The 21,111-nt window shown below is 35.9% G+C and overlaps 1 protein-coding gene across 4 annotated transcripts; it reads left to right on the top strand.

Annotated features, from left to right (window-relative positions):
- Nucleotides 1-15,407: 15,407 nt before the first annotated feature.
- Nucleotides 15,408-19,572, top strand: LOC131040940 (probable LRR receptor-like serine/threonine-protein kinase RKF3). 4 transcript variants are annotated; one of them, XM_057973903.2, is made up of 2 exons: nt 15,408-16,340; nt 17,000-19,572. In XM_057973903.2, exon 2 carries the CDS (start codon nt 17,056-17,058, stop codon nt 18,976-18,978), a length of 1,923 nt encoding a protein of 640 aa, XP_057829886.1. In that variant the 5' UTR covers nt 15,408-16,340; nt 17,000-17,055; the 3' UTR covers nt 18,979-19,572. The 4 variants fall into 4 exon arrangements, with proteins under 4 accessions (XP_057829886.1, XP_057829885.1, XP_057829883.1 ...); XM_057973902.2 differs by having other exon boundaries at nt 15,410-16,340; nt 16,792-19,572; XM_057973900.2 differs by having other exon boundaries at nt 15,410-16,340; nt 16,757-19,572.
- The last annotated feature ends 1,539 nt before the right edge of the window (nt 19,573-21,111 follow it).

Below are 21,111 nucleotides of genomic sequence, written 5' to 3'. Positions count from 1 at the left end.
ATAGGGACCACCTTCAAACACATTATTGTGATCTGCCATATAGTTGAAGGTAACCATAAGATAATTATTAGCCAACAACATAATTCCCATTTCTCCCTTTGGTGCCCAAGTCCATTGAGCCTATGTTTCCAAAAATTGCAACAAAACCCTCATTCCCAAAAACTTGCATACTAAATAATGTTGCAAATAATAAGCTACATCTTCAGTGATCCATTATGGTTGAATGACTAACTTCGACCTCTCCTTAGATCTTTCCAAACACCCATTAACCTTCGGGATTTAGAGGTCGCCAAAAGGTCCCATTCCATCACCCCCCGAATCAGGAGAAAATAAGTTATTATTAAACACCTTTGCAACTTGGGAATGTGCCTTAGCTCCAATCACGACTCCAAAATCCATATCTTGAGAAGCTCTATCTCACCCCAAGCCAATGAACTAGGCTGGTCCGAGACAACCATGTAGAACTAACCCCAAACTGAAGCAAAAATACACCAAATGGATGCAGTGAAGCACACCACCACACACCAAGGCAACCCCAAGCACCGATCTTCTGCAAACCCCAACATGCACGAAGAACCACCCACATGCAATACGACCCAACAAAAGAACCACATTATCAGCTATCACCTGTAACCAGAATAAGAACCCCCCCCCCCCCTTGAAAAACCAAATGGCACCCCTAACTCACTCAACTAGCAAACAAAGGAAGAAGAATGAAGCTAGGGCACATGCGCCTTAGCTCAAACCAGGTGAACACCCACTGTGTACACCTTTAGATGCCATCAATCATGTGAATAAGGTTGATCGTAAAGATAATTGGTAGTGTTGAACTTCCTTTTTTACCTTACTACCCATTTCTAAAAGTATAATATTCTATATTTATTTTATCATGCATCTTGAGTTTCCTTTCCAATCCCTTATAAATTTAATAAAATAATCAAAATATTGTTGACCTTCCAAAGCTACAAACAAAATAGGACAACCTCTTACTTTATTTCCACCAAATTATTTTGAGTATGATATCCTACATCCATAAATTATAGGAGAAGAGGACACAAATCTTTCCAACATCTCTTTTGTATTCCTTTAAAAGACTAAGTAAACCACCAACCTTGGGAGAATGTTGAAAGCCTTAAAAAGGAATCCCTCATTTTCTTGGACTAACTAGTATACAATTTTAATTAGTACCTTCATGCATATGAGTCAAGACATTGGGGGCTCCACTATTAGGGTTTATTACTAGGACAACAACGACTATCATCACTTAGCTACATGAATTGTCACAATTTTCTTAAAGTTCATTATTTTAATAAAATAAATGCAAACAATTGAGAAAAATCAACCTACATTAAATACAGATAGTCAAGAGGTAACCCCATAGCCCGAGTGGTTGGTAAGGTTGTTTTAAGGATTTAGGTTCTTTCCATGCATGTCTAAGATTCAACTTTAATAGGGTGAGCTAACTTGATGGGTATGGCTTGTAAGTTGTTGTACCCATCCCTAGGGGACTAGTCTCACCTCATCGCTTCCATTGGCACCCTAACTTGGCATAAAAAGTAATCCCAACGCAAGGGGAATCGTTATGATGAGACATAGGGATACCCTTACGTTATCAAAAAAAAAAAAAAGATAGTTAAGAATGATAAATTAGATTTAATTGTACAAGTGTTATATTGAAAAATTAAATTTGAATGTCCAAGGGGTTGAGCTTAGTTGGTTAAAGCATTGAGTTCTCAATTTGGAGACCCAAGTTCAACTCCCATGAGGGACACCTTTGTGTAGAATTCTAAGTTGTGACTCTTGGTCTTCCATTGGTTGTATTTGTCACATTGTTTAAAGTGGATTTCTAAGTTGTGACCCTTGGTCTTCCAATTGTTGTTTCTAGTTTGGTGCTCGAAAGGAGCTAGTATTTGTAATAAGTTTGCTCAAAAGGAGCTAGTATTTGTAATAAGTTTGTAACGTGGATGCTTGAATAAGCAAAAAATGATCTTTGTGATTCTATGATACTTAATACAAAATAAAATAAAATTGAATAAGGATCATGTTACTTAGTTCATTGAATAAATAAATGTGTTGGTTGAAGATTTTAGATTTTGATTATTTCTACCTTGAAAAGTGCGATTTCTCTATTACTGAATTTTCTATGAATTTTTCTTTTTATATTTTACTAAATTTTGGTTGAATCTCTTTCATGCACAAAATCCTTTTGAGTGAAAGAGTTTCAATTAAAACTCATTCTGTTGCATAGGTATCATATGGCTTTGGTTGAAACCATTTCAACCAAAAATGTTTTGAGTGAAAAAATTTCACCCAAAACCATTTCACTAGCCTAGAGTGGGATATACCTCTATAATTTCATCCATTATTCAAAATATTCACTTATACATACACTAGATACGTTAGAGGATAGTATTATATGCATTACATTGGTACCTCTTTGTAGGTACAACTTTAATTGTATAATAATGCATCCCAAATTATTGTTTGCTACATCCCTAACCCATTGATTATATTGGATTTGTGTGGTCAACTTGTAGCTAACATAACCATTAATTAAGTTATATGATAATTTATATTGTCTTTGTTTCATGTATGGTTGTCTTTGTTGTCATTGATGTCAAACCTATGTTGTGTGGGTCATATGTTGATGATGTTGTTGATTTGGATATGTATGATGATGTCGGTATGCATATATTATTGTGTCAATGTTGAGTATTAGAAGAGATGTACAGTGGAAGTATGTGGCTTAGTATGTTCTTGTTTTGATTAAGTAAAACTAGGTTTTTGAAACGAACCCGAACCTTTTACATATCAAGAGAGAAAAAGAGCTAGAAATAACTGTGCCTAATCACTTCAATAACAAAAAGGGATCTCAACACACATAGCATGAAGAACCACAAAAAGACAACGAAAGGAAAGCAAAAACACAACAAAGACAGAGACTGAGACCGAAACCGAGACCGAGACAACTAGATATTTTTTATGATATCTTCAGCGTGGACCACCATCTACTTCATGTTGTTCGCAGAGGTCTTTAAATCATCTAGCTCTCGACCCTTGATGTCGCCCTTATTCCTGGTATTGGCTCTAGTCCTCTTCTCGTGACCTTTTTTGTCTAGCTGATCCTTGTCACCCTCTTTATCTTTGATGTTATCAAACCTGTTAATCAAAATGTTCATGTTGTCCACCAAGACTTTGAGGATTTGGAAGTTCTATTCAGAAATCTTCTTTACTGTGAGTTCCATCTTGTCAACTCTGCTGCCCAGATTGTTCATAGCAATTTCCATCCCTTTCAACTCCTTATTTTCTTCCATCTCCTTAACCTTTTTTTTTAGTTGCAATAATTTTACTCACCATGTTTTCAATGGCTTCAACATTATTAATTGACACCGCCAATTCTTTGACATTTTCAGACAGGGGTTTGTCACCTATCGTGGCTCTTTTGACAACATTCATATCCTTCTTCAGGCTACCTATATATTTCACCATTGTGCTAACGGTATCACATAAACCCTTAATACTCTCATTTTCTCCAACATAATCACTAGATTTGCCCCTTTTGTCCTCTTGATCGTCTTTCTACAGACCTTGAGTATTCAAATCCTCATTGTTGCCCACAACCAAAATATCATCCCCCTCCTTATCTTGCCCATTATCATTTTTATCCTCCTCTGCCTCCTCATCAGAATCAATCAAAATTTGATTAATATCTTTGTTACCTCCCCTGCTGATGTTCTTCTTCCTCTGGGTTTGCTCAGTATGTTCTTCTTCCTCTAGGTTTGCTCAGTATGTTCTTGTTCCTAACATTTGGATGCATCTATTTGATGGTTTGGATGCTTGGTTTAAATGATGTTATGCTAGAAAGTTAGTTCCAGACATATGTTGTCTTGACTAGATGATGTGGAATATTGATTTAAGATGTTTCCGAAAGTTTTAATGTTTTCAAAAGTTTTAATGTTTGTGAATTGGTCTATAAATTATGCTATTTAATCATTGATGACTGCTCTTGTGAACCATGTTATGATCCAAAATGTATGTTTGTATCAAATATGCTTTATATTATCAAATGTTACAATTCTTAAGGTGTTGTAATTCTTTTATGGTCGACTGCTTATCCTAAATTTAGATTTGGATTAAGACATCTTGGATTTAGTTGATCAATTTGAACTGGCTTATGCATATTAGTTTGAGTGGTTGCGTACAAATTTTTTGATGATGATTAGAAGGTGTTCCAACTTGGTGTGAACCCTCACATGTCTTCTTTACCTTCTAGATGATATATTCTGGGTCGATGCTATGTACAAAAATGTTACACTTTTTCTTTTGGCTAACCTAGGAGAGATTATTGTGGATCTGATTGGTCTATAATGAGTATAATGTAATTGTGTTTATGGTAGAGTAACGGTATGGTGAATATGGTAATGATGATTGTAGTGAGAATATGATGTGTAGCAGTGGTCTAAAAGTTGTGCAGAGCAGACAGATGAGTGTAAAATTGTGATCTGTTATCCGCATATTTGCAAATGCTATTTTGTATACAATTCAGTCTATTAATATTGTATTTGGATAGTTTTTTTGTATCTTGCCCTGGAAAAGTGATCTTCGGTTGTGCAAGTCCTTATTTTGTATCTTGCCTAAGGTTGTGAACCATAGTCTGGAAGTCCAAAGTAGTAAGCTCTTTTGACAAGAATCCTTATTCATTGTAAATAGTAAATATATATTGTGAGTTAGATTCTCATCGTGGTTTTTCCCAGTTTGGGTTTTCCATGTAAAAATCTTGGTGTTCTTGTGTGGATGATTTTGATGACCTAGATGTTCAATTTCATTCATAAGTGTTTGGATGAATGTTACTATTTAAGTAACTTAATGAGATCAAGTTTTTGTGTATGTTGATTCACATCCCCCCTCCCCACCCCTCTCTCAGCTTACGGTAGTGTTCAACAGTCTTAAGTTGGCTTGGTTAAAAACATCCATGGCATAAACATGGTGTACATATTGTCCAAGTAATTGTTAGTTTGTTATCATCATAATGTGAATTGTGTTCTAATTGGAGAATTTAAGAGGAAATAATCCTTGAAGTGGTTATTACTGGCATACCTATCTTTAGAGAAATATAGGTAAAGTACACCAAAACATATCATATTTGAACATCATTGCACTTAAAATTTTATTTTATTATTATATTATAATTATTATTAAATTATTATGATATTGTAATTAATATTAAATTATAATTTTAAGATGTCATTACATTTTTTTATATTTCTATTAAACTCTTAACCAAAGCCAAAAATCTATTGAAACTACATTTTATTATATTATATTATCATATCATTATATTATTATTCTATTATATTGAGATAATTAAAAAGTTAACTGATTGCATGATGGAGATAGGCAAAATTGATTAGTTAAACTTAGAGTGAGTGGTAGTTGAGAGGAGAAAATAAATCATTTTTATTTTTTTCTTTTCATGCATTTAAGTGTCACAAACAAGTCAAATTAAATGCTTCTAGTTTTTATAGATAGACATTTTTGCATCCATTATGTGAGTATAGTATGCCTTTGGTGTAATTATTGACTATTCTCAATTATTTGTAGCTTATTTCCTAATCTATTCTTCTCTTATGAAAGTAATTTTATTGTAGGTAACATTAGAGTATGATCTTTGCATATATAAGGCTAGAAACAAGGTGATTTTTTTAATGTAGGAGGTGAAATTAGAAAACATGCAGCTGTTTCAATTTGGTGAGAATTTCTCTAAAATATATAGGGTTTATCAAAGACATATTTCAAAGTTACTAAAATCTAGATTTGGAGAAATTTAAAGTAGTTTTGAAGGAGTTATAATGAAATTATGATTTCTACCAATTTCCCTTTGAAGGTTGCAGGTCAATGAATTTCTTATAGAGTTAATCAAGAAAGTGAGTTCTAGGTAGAGGTAACTTACTATTATAATTTTAACAACATATTTTTTTAGTAAGTTATTATAAAAAAAAATTTTGGCATCATCATGATGGGTAGCAAACTAGAGGTTGAGAGAAGAATTATTATGCACTAGGAAAATGTTCTAATAAAGAGGATATGAATTTGGAGTTCTAATCAAGAAAGACTTTACATATAGTGTTTCCTTATTAGATTAAATTGTACCATCAAAAAGAAGGTATGTAGAGTATGCAATCTATAATGAAACATATTTCAAAGTATTTGATTCTAGAAGTTCAATCTCAAGATTCTTCTTAATAATATGCACTTAAGTAGATTCTCATCTTTCTAGAGACACGATAAATTAAAAACCATATTATTATTGATGAATTAAATTTCTACTTAAGTAATTCTCAAGAAACATGTGATTTTTAATTTATCATCACCAAATTCGTGTTTTAATTTGCCACATAAAGGTTAAAATCAAATAACAATAATTGATAAGTTTAATGTTGAATCATGAGCATCTAGTACTTAGTCATTAAAACTAACCTTCAACCCCATGCTGATTTTGTATAAAAGGAGTAGCAAGATCATTAAAGCACTTGATTAAACTCAAATATAGTGTATAAAACCATTGAATATCAAAATATATAAGGGTTCATGAGAACTACTTGAGTAAGATCACACCATCATAAGAAAAGTATATGCATGCTACCATGTGATTATAAATGAACACTAAGATCTTGTTTTCTATTATACATATCAAAGAGTGAAATCACAAATAAGACAAGCAATGAACACACAACAACTTAAAAAACTAAAGGTGTGTGACATAGAGGATTATATGCAACACATTCTTCTTGTTATATTTAATTTATTTCTTTAGATTTGTTGGTTCTTACACAAGTGTATCCAAGGTGGCATTAGGAAAAGTTTGGTATTCTATGTGAAATCATAGATGAAGTAAATAGGGGATTTGATGTAAGAGGCATGGAAATAGGTGTGAAAGGGTTGTAAATATTATGAGGATTATGATTGGATGGTGCAATAGTGGTGGAAATGGAGGTAATATGATTAGATAGGGTGGAATTCTAGATATAATGAAAGAATTAGTGGGGGTAAGGGAAGGTGTAATGTAACCTTTAAAGACATATTAGAAATTAAAGCCAAAAGGGAATGAGGTAGAAACAATGAAAATATTAGGGGTAACATTGGTGTTGATATTGATAGTAGTTACAGAAGTGGTAGGGTTGGGATTGGAAGAGGAAGATACGTTGGAGGATACAACATTAGAAATATTCATTATCCAATATCTTCTAATATTTTTTTGCTATGGGAATATCCCACTAATGTTTTATTAAAGAGACTTGCCAATTGATTGGGAGATTTGTCTTGTTGTAATACAAATTTGTCTTATAAGATGAATTTATCATGTCCAAAGATACATGTGTCATGATCATAGTCTTCTTGGTCACATGTATTGATCTCATTATGATTACAATTAAATATATCATTGTTAAAAGATTATGCACCATATTAGGGTTTAGGTGAGAACTCTTCCTTAATGGAAGATTATGATCATGAATAACTCTTTATATAAAAAAATAACATGGAAAGGGTAAATCAATAACAAGTGGAAAATATAAATCCCAAAGCTAATATAAGGGTGGGTAAAAGATAAGTATATAAGTACCAAACCTTAAAAGAAGGATACATCAATAAAGCATAATGATGCAAATGAAGTTCAAATACAAAAATAGAATCTAAACACAAAAAGTGTAAATCTAAGAAAATTAATGTGATGAGAAACCCTAGAAAGAAAACGATGTTGTGAAAAATTGATAATGTTCACAAAATTTGTAATTAAAAATAAATTTTGCTAAGGTTAACCTAGGCCAATCAAGTAAACAAAAATAATTTTGAGAAATCTAGACTAAATAATGACAAATATTGATTATAAATCAAATAATTGTACTTCCATCTTAGATGCAAGTAATTGTGAAGAAAGATGTTACATAGCTTGTTGACTTAATAATGCATACCTTTGATAAAGATTTTGGATTTTGATTATTTTTGCCTTGTAAAGTGTGATCTTCTTTTTAATGAATTTCCTTAGATTCTACATTATATCTATTATTTGTCTAGGATCAAGTTAACAAGTCTAGGTCAAGTTTGAAGTCACATATTCATCCTCTATGTTTAAATTCAGCCATTCATGATGTGGAATCGGGTTATGTGCTTCACCTAATTGATCTTTGTCCACTCAACTCTTTTTCAATATCTAACAGTTGGAGGTATTTGAAAATACCTTAGAAGGGTTATTGTTGTGTCAAAATGAGATGCATTCTCCTAGCATAACCATCAAATATTATGCATAAAAGATCAAAGAGAGTAGGTAAGAGCCCTAAAACGATGTATATAGATTCATTACTTCTTTTGTAGCATCAAATCCAAATGTTTCACTATTGTTTTCTTCTTTAGTGCATTAGGTGAAATGAGATGCTTGAAAAATGATAAATGTTAAATGAATGCCTTTAAATAATTACAAATACATCAAATTTTATAAATCATGCACTCAGCTTGAAGTGATAAAATAAAGTGGGATAATGGGCCAAAATTTGAATTTGAATATTAAAAAGGCAAGGGTCAAGTTCAAGACCATGGGGTTGGCCTTACAATTGTGAGATGACCTTGGGTGGGTAAATGACTAAATCTAAGTGCATAATGACTATATATGGGCAAGTGTATGAATACGTAATAAAAAACACATGGATAAGATGGATATGTTAGAGTGTGTTTATAAAGATAACATGGGGGCTTAGTGTGTGGGAATATGCGTGTATAGGGGCAAAGGCTAGTGTAATGAGCTTAGTTTCATGTAAAATTATGCATTTATCAATATATACATGTATTAAAACATTCTCCCAAAATGAATACAAAGCTAAATGTGAAATGACATGATATGAAAATTTTATCACTACAATTTTTAAAAAAAGTGCTTTCATACTTTTTTTTTTAGGCAAGTGCTATCAAGGTGGGGATAGCGCCCTATATTAATCAAAACATATATTATAAAATATATTCGACTGACTCAATCTACCTACAACCTCGACGAAACCGAACAAGACAAAACAAGACAAAGAACAACCAAATTACAATAGCCTTAAAATGGTGGTCACCTTCTCTCCCATAGTAGCCACCTTATCAGTGCTGGCTTCCGAAAGCCAACCATCTTCATTCTGCATCATCCTCCTAAACGGGCCCATGTTTGCATTCATGACCCCAACCTGAAAGACTTCCTAGGCTTCTGCCATAAACTCCTCCTTACTATTCCTAAGGGCTACTGTGGCCAACTGGGCTTCATCCTTTGAATTCGAACACTCTACATCTAACAGAATAGCAGTGGGATTGAAATAGGGGCCTAGAATGTTGGCCCACTCCTCTTCCACCTCCAGAACCGCACCACCCACAACCTCTGCAACTTCTTCCCTTACAAAACCTACCATTTTTTGCACACATGCTTCCTTCGATGGTAGAACATCAACCAGTAGGCAGAGGATGGTTTCATAAATATACTTGTCACACCAATGCCTCTCCTCACTAAACACATCCTCTAGCAAACCTTGAATGGCGTTTTGACCTTCTGTATCTATATCAAAGAGACGCTCACACTGGGCTTCCAAAGACTCCTCACGACAAAGATAACTTAGGCCAAACCAGTGCACCATTTTATCTTATGGGAAATGCTTGCTTCGCCCAGTCTGAACTTTTCTTAAATAGGCCTAACACTTCTAGAATCATCCATCTAACACTCCAAACCCGCCTTCTCTATTCCCACTGGGTTCTTAAAACTAGGTGCAATCCATTCTAGAAAGGTCGTAGCAACATCTATCCAGCCTCCGTGAATAAAGCTGATAAGAGAGTACCTCTCTTATCTCCAAAGACAAATTTTATAATAATATTTCATCCTATCCTCGTCCTAAAGAAATGAGCTCTCTATTTCCTGCATCTGTCGACGACATGACTATTGACAAAGTCTTTGTGATGCCTTGGTTGGCAAGAAAATCTGCCACTTGATTACCCTCGCGGAAAATATGGTGAAGATGGTAATCCGTCAACTTTTGAAGCAGACAATTTATCCTCGAGATCCAAGCGTTTAACCGCCAATTTGTAAATCCTTTTTTGATAATCCCGCTTAGGATGACTTGAGAATCACCTTCGTAACTCCATTAGATGAGGCCCATTTCAATCCTTCCTCTAATGCAGTGATTTCCGCTACATTATTAGTAGCAATTCCCACAGGTCCACATATTGCCCCTACTAGGCTACCCTTCTCATCTCTAACTACCGCACCAAAGCCAAACACTCTAGGATTTCCTCGACTAGCTCCATCGAAGTTTAATTTTTTCCAACCGGGTGGGGGAGGTGTCCACTTAACTTTCTTCCGATTGGTTGATTTATCACCTTGACAGTGACTACTGATTTGTTTCAAATTCCATACTTGCTCCATCTCCATGTCCCATTTAGTATAATATTTAAATCTACTCCCGAGGATCTTGCTATTAATACTTTCTTCTATTGCTGCTTGGATTTTATTAATAAGAAGAGTAACCTCCAACTCTTCCTCCCCGAATATCCTTCTGTTTCTCTCTTTCGAAATGTGCTAAGTGACCATAGATAGGCCAACAATCCACAGACTCCCCCATTTTGAGGTCCTACCACCCGTCGGCCAAGCAAAGATAAAGTCTTTGAAAGTATTGTTGCGCACCATATGGTTCTGAAGTTTCAACAATATCCAATCCCAACATTGCTTTGAATAAACACAACTGTACAATAAATTCTCTGCGGATTCTTCCTCTTGTTTGTAAAGGCTACATCTGCTGGGCCCCGCTATACCTATTGTTTTAAGTCTATAACTTGTAAGAATCCTACCATGCAATGCAATCCATAGGAAGGCTCTAGCTTTAGGCAACACCTTTTTGTCCCAACATAGAATAGCAGGCCATTTGCAATCCTTCTGCCTCTTTCTTTGCAGTTCATATCCCAAACTCACCTTGTATTTACCTGATTTGGCAGCATTCAATATAAGAGAATCATTTTCATTCAAAATGAAAGTTTTCCTACTTTTAAGAATATCAGCCAACTTCAGACTGTTGTCGCTCTGCCAATCTCCAACCCTTTTCCACGAAATAGGACAATTTAAAAGGCAATTCTCATCAACATAATCTGCCACATAAACTCCCATAGTTGCCTCAATTTGATTGATCCAATCTTGATCCTCAAACTCATCTGCCAACACTTTCTCTCCATTCCAAGAGTCCCTCCAATACTTGGCTTTGTGCCCATCACCAATCCTCCATGTGAGATGATCTGTTATGATCTTCCTGCTTTCCCAAATGAATTTCCATATCGGTGAACCTCCACTCGAATTGGCCACTGTGAAAATTATCTCTGGCTCATTCGAGTCCAGATATTTGGAAGCCATCAACTTGCACCAACCTTTATGGGGAAAATTGTACATTTTCCAAGCAAGTTTCGCACTAAGTGCCAAGTTCTGGAAATTCATTTTCCTGAGGTCTACCCCACCTTCCTCCTTGAGCATGTAGACAATTTCCTAGTTGATTAAGGGGATCTTTTTTTCCTCTTTCGAACCTTCCCAAATAAATGTTTTGATCATTCCATCTAAAGCTGACGAAGCCTTGCTAGACACTCTATAGCAAGACATGTAATAGACATGAACTGCAGACAAAACATATTTTATCATCTGAATCTGCCTTGCCTGCAAAAGCCATTTATTCTTCCATAACAAAGATTTGGCTTTTCACTTATTGACAACTTCTTCCCACTTTCTGTTGTCCACTTTTTCTGCGAACAAAGGAACCCCTAGGTATTTTATAGGAAAACTGCCTTGACCAAATTGCAGCAATCCCTCTATCTTCGATTGAGTTCTCCTGTTTGTGTTGAGGAAGTATATCCTTGATTTTTGCTTGTTCATGCACTATCCCGAATCCTTTTCATAATCTTCTAACACATTCTTAATAATGAGAGCTTCTCTCTCAGTAGCTGCGCCAAAAAGGATAGTGTCGTCCACGAATTGCGAATGAGAGATCAGATCCAATCTTTCATGATTTGAAAAACCTTTCCAAAGGCCTCGCCCAACCTTGCTTTTTTTCTGCCTACCGAGCACTTCTGCCATAAGAACAAACAAAAAGGGCGACAGAGGGTCTCCTTGTCGAAGCCCATTAGTATCTTGGAAGAAACTGCTCACTGAACCATTAACTATGATTGAAAAGTTAACAGATGAAATACAATGCTCAATACATTTCAACCATCTTTTATCAAAACCAAATTTCCTAAGAACCTCAGATAGGAAGCTCCACATAACTCGATCATAAGCCTTAAACACATCTAATTTAATGATCATACCTTTGAATTTGGAAGTATGCATTGAATGAATAGTTTCAAATGCCATAATTATGCTATCCATGATTTCACGGCCTGGGGTGAATCCATGTTGTTCTGGTGAAATGATCTTCATCAGGATGGGTTTTAGCCTGTTCACCATAGCCTTGGATAGAATTTTGTAAATAGAGTTACGTAAAGAAATGGGCCTAAAGTCCACAATGGATGAACAATCCTGCTTCTTAGGGATCAGAGAAATGTTGGTACGATTAATTTCCTTCACAAACCTCCCCTGTTTTCTAAAATCTTCCATAATTATGAAATGTCATTTCGCAAGACCCCCCAACATTTTTGAAAAAAATACACGGTGAACCCGTCTGGGCCAGGAGCTTTGTTAGGATGCAAGTCAAAAACAACCTTTTTGACCTCCTCTATAGTGAATGGACAACATAATAATTTGTTGTCCTCGTCCAAGATCTCCTTGGAGATAATATCCGTCAACATGTGATTTTGTGGTGGTTTGTGCCCGTTGACATCACCAAGCAAATCCTTGAAAAAGTTCACTGCTCCTCCTCAATAGCTCCAGGAGAAGAATGTCACTTGCCTTCCTGATCTATGATCAAGACTATTCTGTTCCTGTTCCTATTAGTCTTTACTGAGGCATGGAAAAATTTAGTGTTCGCATCACCTTCTTTAATCCATCTCTTTGGATTTGTCGTGCCAATATATTTCTTCTCTAAGAAGAATCTCTGCCAATTCCTTCTTGAGATCTATTTCTTTGTGATACACATCATTAGATATCCTAGAGGTTATAGTGACAAAATTTATTCGAGATAGTTCCTCCTCAACTCAATTTCTTTCTGCAAATATATTTTTGGAAGTATCTTTATTCCAAGCTTTAATCCTTTCCTTTAAGTATTTCAGTCTTTTCACAAAGCTATAACTCGGGGTTCCCCTGAATATGTTACTCTCTTTCCACCATTGCTCGAGATGTGAGATGAACTCACCATCTCTCCACCACATACTAAAAAATTTGAAACTGCTTCTTCCTTTATTTGGAGTCTCACTCAACTTAAGCTCCACAGGAAAATGATCCAAAAGAGAGGATGGAAGAATGGATGCCTCTACCTGAAAAGACGACTCCATCCAGGATTCTCCAATGAGATGTCTGTCCAATCTTTCCGAAATCTATGCGAAATTGGCCCTACGATTAGTCCATGTGAATAGCCTGTTCTTTGGAACAACATCCATCAAATGATTCTGTACTACAAATTCACGGAAATCTTCCATGCCCTTGTTTGACATTCTCAAACCTCCCTTCTTCTCATCTAAGCCAAGCAATGCATTAAAATTGCCTACCACAACTATCCTCTTACTCCTTAGATTGGAGATTTTGTTTGAAAGAACATGCCAAACATGAGATTTTTTTAAAGTTTTTGTAGGTCCATAAACATTTATTAGAGGAATTTCCAAGTTCTCCTTCAAATTATAAACAATACATATCATCCAGTGTTCGACTTTCTCTAATAATGTAACTTTGACCAATGAAGGATTCCATATATATAACGCAAGTCCGCCTGCGACTCCATTGGCTTCTTGAAAAATACCCTCCTAGACTTTACAAGACTTAATGAAACAATTCACATTCTCTGAACTAAGCTTTGTTTCCTGGATGACAATGATATCACAGCTACATCTACAAAACGCTCGTTTCACCAAGTGTTTTTTGTCAGGGGCCGAGAGACCCTTGACAATCCACATAATGATCTTCATCTCTTGCCAAGGGAGAGCCCTTCTCCCTTAGCTTTCCTCATGAAATCAAAAACACTAACGATTCCCTTCTCTTTTGCGCTGTCTTCCATTTTTTTACGGTTGCTCCGCCTACTTCTGAATCCTTTGGCTTTACCAAGTAAGACGTTAGCCGACTGATTGATGCATCTCGGATCTACATTCTCCAAAGCACCCTCTTGAAACAAATCCTCCTCAAAGTCCTTATCAAGTTCAAATTCTGTGTCAGATAACCCTTTACAAGAATTGTTGGTTTTGGGGGATAACGAATCTTCACCTCCCTCCTTGGTTTCAAATACTTCCTGCTTGGAAGTCTCCCCTCCATCATTGGAACCTCTATTAACGGTTGCGCTCCTATTTTCAGGATGTAGATCTTCCCCGTCTTTTAACGATGATAATGAACCTTTCTTATTTTGCTGCGGAGGAGATTTTGTTTCTTGTGTCTTTTCTATGGAAACCATAACCGTTTTCGACGGTTGTTCCAACTTTCGCCTCTAGTTTTGTGCTGGTCTCCTGAAAGGTTTCCTAGCCTTTCTGACGAACATTCTGCAGTCCTCTGCTCCATGAAACTTGCTACCGCATCTGGGACATTGACGGATTATTTTTCTATCAAATTTATTAAACTTTAATCAGATTTTTTTTTTTAAAGATATAAATAAAAAACTTGTACAATAAAATCTTAATAATTTATAGTTGGAACTTGGAACTCATCCCATTTAACAAAGTCTTAATTAAACATTATTTATTTTTAATTCATGCTAATTTTAAGTTTAATTTTTTTTTTCATAATTAAAACATCACCTAATATAAATAAATGAGTTAAGAAGCTCTATAATGAATGGTTTATAAACATGAAAGTTGTTGAAAGTTTTGCAAATAGGACAATAAGTCAAATGGACTTGATCTTGAGGGAAACTTTACAATTAAGTATGCTTGAATTGGAGTAGTTGTAACCCTCTAACGTGATTCACTCTTATAAACACCACATAAATATAATAAATACCACATAAACTATTTATACTTAGTTTTATGTTTGGAAATCATTATTCATAGAATATTTAGTTGTCGTCAATGGGCCCTTGGTTTGGTGAAGTTGAATGGTTCTTAATGAGCCCCCTAGGGTTGATGAGTCCATGATTGTGCTGAAGAAATTTCAGCCTATCATGAAGAATGAGACCACGATTGTGGTGAAGTTGAATGGTTCTTAATGAGCCCACTAGGATTGAAGTCTTGTTGAGTGCAAGGCTCCAACATCATAAGGGATGAGTCCAGGATCGTGCTGAAGAAATTTCAGCCTATCATAAAGAATGAGACCACGATTGTGCTAAAGAAATTTCAGACTATCATAGATGGCCATAGTCCAAACACAATGGGAGACCTGAAAAAGCTTCAAAGAAAACATTCCTTTCCTGGCTACCTTTTCGTGGGTTCCACCAATGAAGGCAGGCACCATGTTAATCTACTTTATTTCATAACGAAAATGACCTGGTGTGGTAAAGCACAGCAAAGCCAAAAAGAGGGCATTTAGAAGTAAACCGAAAATGCCAAATCTCATGCGGCCGCTTTAATTTACCAGATTTTTCAAACATCGGAGTAGGTGCATCCTATACCCGTCCGACGAGTAATTTTACAGGGAAAAATTAATACTTTAATCAGCAGAAGACTTTTTACAGCAGAGATGTTTAATGTAAATACGCCTTTGATAGAAACAACAGGGGGTTCAAAGTGAATGTATACCTATCGAAAGTGTTTCGAAAATTAATTTCACAATAATCTGAGGATAAGTTGCAGGGCGTTTTACAAGAATGACTATTTCATAGTTTCTTCATTTGTTAAATGTCCCAGCAAGTTACCTAGTGAATTTGTGGGTTTGGAAAAATCATACTATTCCCCGAAAAACCCAGCTGGGTATTGCTGAATAAGTTTTTGTTTACTTCTTTATTAAGGCTAAGCTGGAAGATGCTGAAGTGGTTTGGCTTCTGATAGATTTCAGTTGAAATATTGCTTCCTAATCTGCCTATTATGAACCTTGAAAATCTTTCGCGGTTGCCAGATCTGAGAGTCCATTTCTAAAGCAAGGTAAATCTTGTATATGCTGACGAATTCTTCAATCTGCTAGCATACTGTGTAAAGAACGAGGCAATGGTTTATCAATAATTTTAGGCAGAGTTGTGTGAAGAAGAAATCATGTTGAGTGGGTCTGAAATCGAGCAATAAATCAGGTAAAGCTCTCAGCTTGCAGTTATCTTATGGGAAATCACAGTTTTTTAAAGTATTTTTCTTATATGATGACGATATGATTCCATTGAATGCCGTTATGTAGAAATTTTCTGTAAACCTATCAAGTATATGGACTAGATATAATAGTTTCTTTGGAAATAAATTTCTATGTTTTGGTTAATTATTTCATGTATTAGGTTATGATTCTAAATGTCTATGTAAGTGTGCCATAATGGGCAACTTGAATTGATATTTTGATTTGCATTCATGTCTCTATTTTTTCTACGCTGTATACATTGTCTGTGGCAGGAGGTATACTCTAGACAAGGATTATTTATCAGAGCTTCTTTCTGTTCTTTAATTTTGTTGCCTGTTTCAAAAGCTATAAGTTATTTTAGATCTGGATGTTTTCTCTCAGGTTGTCTAAATTTGTCAATGATGCATTCAATTCAGTAACCATTGAAATGATCCGCTATATGAAGGACGCTGTTTGGGGCGAATCAATATGTGGAAACTGATTCTATTTGAAGAATACTGTTTTTGAGAAATCTTATCTGGGCATTGCTGAACCAGACGATCTGAGCTGGGTCAGGATGTTGCAGAAAGGGTGGACAATATGATGGTGCTCTACTGAATTAATCCTGTTTTTTGATAAATGCAGTTCTTGAAAACTCCTCATCTAATAGAAGCAGCAACTGCAGCTGGAATTAAAATTCTATGTATAAAAACCCAATTTGGCATCACCCTAGTTTACCAGAGAATCCCCAAGAAACAATGGCTTTGAAACCGATATTTTCAATCATCTTTTTCCTTGTAATCTCGATCTGTTGCATTTCAGTCTCTGCAGAATGCCCACTAAACTTCAAAATATTGTCAAATTTCTCAGAGACGATCAGTACAGCCAAAACTAGAAACATCTCTGAACAATGCCAGGCTGCACGGCAGGGTCTGCATTTAGTCCTTTCTGAATATCTCCTTACAGATAGTCGATTCCTCCCACCAACAAATTCTTCCTCTGACTGCTGGGAAGCCTTTGAGACACAAATAAATGCATCAGGCTCAAGTTTTGATATCAGAAGCAGTTGTGGGTATGATACCCTGTCTATCTCTGAGGGCTGCCTGAACATCACAACACGAAAAGAGTTTGAAGAAAGGGTCCCCCTCGGCAGCAGGCAGAGCATGGCTAGTGCTTGTAATCAAACCCTTACTGGCTCTGCCTGCACAGAGTGCTCAGCTACTTTATCTACTTCCCCCACAATTTATCTCAAGGGGAATTCTACATCAAATTTAACAGACTGTACTTCTTATCCAATCATTTATGCTGCTGCACTTCTGAACAAATTTGGGCCGACAGATGAAAATACTGCCGAATGTTTGTTTTTCATTGCCCTGGGTTTGAATCAGGATAAGAAAAACCTGGCTTGGGTATATGGCACTGTTGCTGCAGGGGTTTTGTTGGGGGCTATGGTTAGTGGTTTGTTAGGTTTCTTTTACTGGAAACGAAGGAGAGCCATTAAGAAAAGAGCCTTGGTGGAGGATATTCGTATTCATTTTGCTGAGCCATCTTCCATGCACCCTAATAGTACCCTTGTTCGTTTCAGCATCGAAGACATCAAGGTAGCCACGAAGAATTTTCATAGAGATAATATTATTGGTGTTGGGGGGTTTGGGAATGTTTACAAGGGGGTTTTGTCAGATGGATCAGTTGTTGCTGTGAAGAGGTTTAAGAATTGTTCCCCAGCTGGTGATGCGAGTTTTGTGCATGAGGTGCAGGTGATTTCTAGTATTCGGCACCGTAATTTGGTGGCACTGAAGGGTTTTTGCATGGCCCCTGTTTCTATAGAGGGCCACCAGAGGATCATAGTGTGTGAATACATGCCTAATGGTAGTCTGCATGATCATCTCTTTGGGCGTTGGTCTCATAACAGATTGGATTGGGGTGCCCGCTGCAAGATAGCAGTGGGCATGGCAAGGGGGCTAGCTTACCTGCACCGGGATGTGCAACCAGCCATAATTCATAGGGATATCAAGGCAAGCAACATTCTTCTGGATGAGAATTTTGATGCCCGGGTTGCAGATTTTGGGCTTGCCAAGTTTACTCCTGAGGGCGTGACTCATGTGAGCACCAGAGTCGCTGGCACACATGGGTATGTAGCGCCAGAGTATGCACTGTATGGGCAATTAACAGAGAAAAGTGATGTATATAGCTTTGGCGTTGTGCTTTTGGAGCTTCTGAGTGGTAGAAAGGCTCTCCTTTCAAATGCACAGTCACAGTCACTGCACATCACTGACTGGGCTTGGTCACTTGTGAGAAAAGGGAGCAGTTTGGAAGTAATTGAACAGGATATGGAGGATCCAGGTACACCAGAAGCAATGGAAAGGTACGTCATGATTGCTTTGCTATGTGCTCATCCACAGTTGCATTGCAGACCAACTATAGATCAAGCATTGAAAATAATGGAGAGTGATCTTCCTCTGCCTCATATTCCAGATCGCCCCCTTCCGCTTATTGCAGACTTGGAAGATATTGAGAGGTCTGCTAGTACTAGTGGCTCAGGGCAATACTCAAGTGCTTCTGGATATCAATCTTACAGCACAGAGAAGAGTTTCAATGCTTTAGATTCGCAGAATGGCCGCTGACATTCATCTCATCTTTCAAACCTGAAAATGGTGGTCGAAGCTTTGATTAGACTCTTAACTTGCAGTTCTGTGGACGACAAACTTGAAGCTGCTCAATTTATCATGGATTTGGAAGATATTGAAATTTAAGAGGTCTGTTAGTAATAGTGACTCGGGGCATTACTCAAGTGCTTCAGGACAATATTACAGCACAGATATGAGTTTCACTGCCTTATATTCTCAGCATGGTTGCTGAAATTCATCTCATCATCCAGACCTGAAAATGGTGGTTGAAGCTTTAATTAAACTCTCACTTGCAGTTCTGTCGATGACAAACTTGTAGCTGCTCAACTTAACCAATTCTTCATGAATGATTCTTTGCAGGTGTACAGATTTGTTTTCTTTAATTTTGTGGAGAAATCCTTCATTTGAGAGTTTGTGCGTACATTTGAGGTGAGCTTCATAATCAATTGATGACAATTCTACAGTTTACTTGTAATATATAAAGCAAAAAAAACCTCACTTATGTCTTGAGAAAGAAAACCTTGAACTTTTAAGTTCAACAGTTTTATTGTAGAGACTTTTACTTGTAATTTTATGTGTTGAATTTCACCATGTTTCCAATGAAATATTACTACAAATACAGAGTCTGAATAAGCTCATCATTTTGAAAACATTACCATTCCTTAGCCAGCCAAAATTTGAACCTTGTTTTTTGCTTTGGTTGAAAAACCAACTCCATGTGATGGTTATATTTGTCTTTGTCTGCACGCAACATAAAGAAAGGTTTCTGTTTGAAAATTTGATCTTTAATTTTAAGCCAATAAAAACCGTTAAGACTAAGAAAGACAGTATAGAAAGTGTTTACAACATTACTTTAGCAAATATTTTTACACAGTCAGATTTGAAGATTTTAAGTGGTCAGATAATGCATATGGATTAAATCAATCAGAGGTTGGAGCTATTTTGGATTCAGCACTTAGTGAACTACTCATTTAAGGTGAATTGAATTCTTGCAACTCTTTGTTACTTTGACCTAGAGATTGGATAAATATTATATTTCCAAAAAGATGAGAGCTTTTGAAGGTCACTGGGAATCGACTGCACATAACACAATCAGAGACCACGCAGGGACAGCTTGGACAGTGATATAATTCATTGTTAATCCTTAATTCCAGCCGGAATTTTACTTCTGTTTCAACAATTGCAATGGGCAACCGTGCTAAAGGTGGCTCCAACACTCGCTTTTACCAACTTTGGCGTCTATGCAAGAAACTGCTTTGTTCTAAAGCTCACTACAGTTTTGGGGGACACAACCCTCAAAATGTTTTATGGATGGGTGGTGCCTCAGAATTGGAAACACAAGGTATGCATTTTGTGTGTTATTTTTATGTTCAAAGAAGATTTCCTTATATCATTTCTATGTTGCAAACTGGAAGCTGGTAGGATATGAATGATTGCCACAAAATGGGTTCTGCAATGGGAAGAAAGTGGGGTTGAGCTTATACTCCACAATGAAATGCTTCATGTAAAGAAATGTTTTATGTTAATGCTAGTAGATTTCTCCAATCCATGTGATTAATATGAGCAGCTTCTGGATTCGATTGTGTGAGTGTTTTTTTCAACAACGTTTCGAATCACACTCCGGGATTCATCATCAGGATTCAAGAGAGCTCAAGGAGTTGTAAAATAATGAGTTACAGACCCAGACAAAAAATATATAAAGAGAGAGGAGGGATAAGAACACGAGAATCAAAAGAACCCAGGGTAAAAAATAATAAACAACACAGTCCTAAAATATATCTAAAAAGCTACAATAATAATGAAAGAACAAGAAAGATAAAAAAACAATAAAGAAAAATAACTAAAAAGCAAAAGAATAAAAACAAAAATATATATATGAAAGAACCAGAAAGAAAAATTAAGAAAATAAAGAAAAGAAAATTAACTACAGTGCAACATGTGAATAAATACAAGTATAGCCAGCCTCTATATATGTGTGTATGTGTGTATACATATATAAAATATATATATAGGCTGGTTATACTTGTGCATGTTGCACTTTAGTTGTTTTTCTTTTCTTTATTTTCTTAATTTTTCTTTCTTGTTCTTTCATATATATATATATATGTGTTTTTTATTCTTTTGTTCTTT

This window comes from Cryptomeria japonica, chromosome 9 (genome assembly GCF_030272615.1).
Source record: "Cryptomeria japonica chromosome 9, Sugi_1.0, whole genome shotgun sequence".
Lineage (NCBI taxonomy): Eukaryota > Viridiplantae > Streptophyta > Pinopsida > Cupressales > Cupressaceae > Cryptomeria > Cryptomeria japonica.
This window is presented reverse-complemented; position numbering and strand designations above follow the sequence as displayed.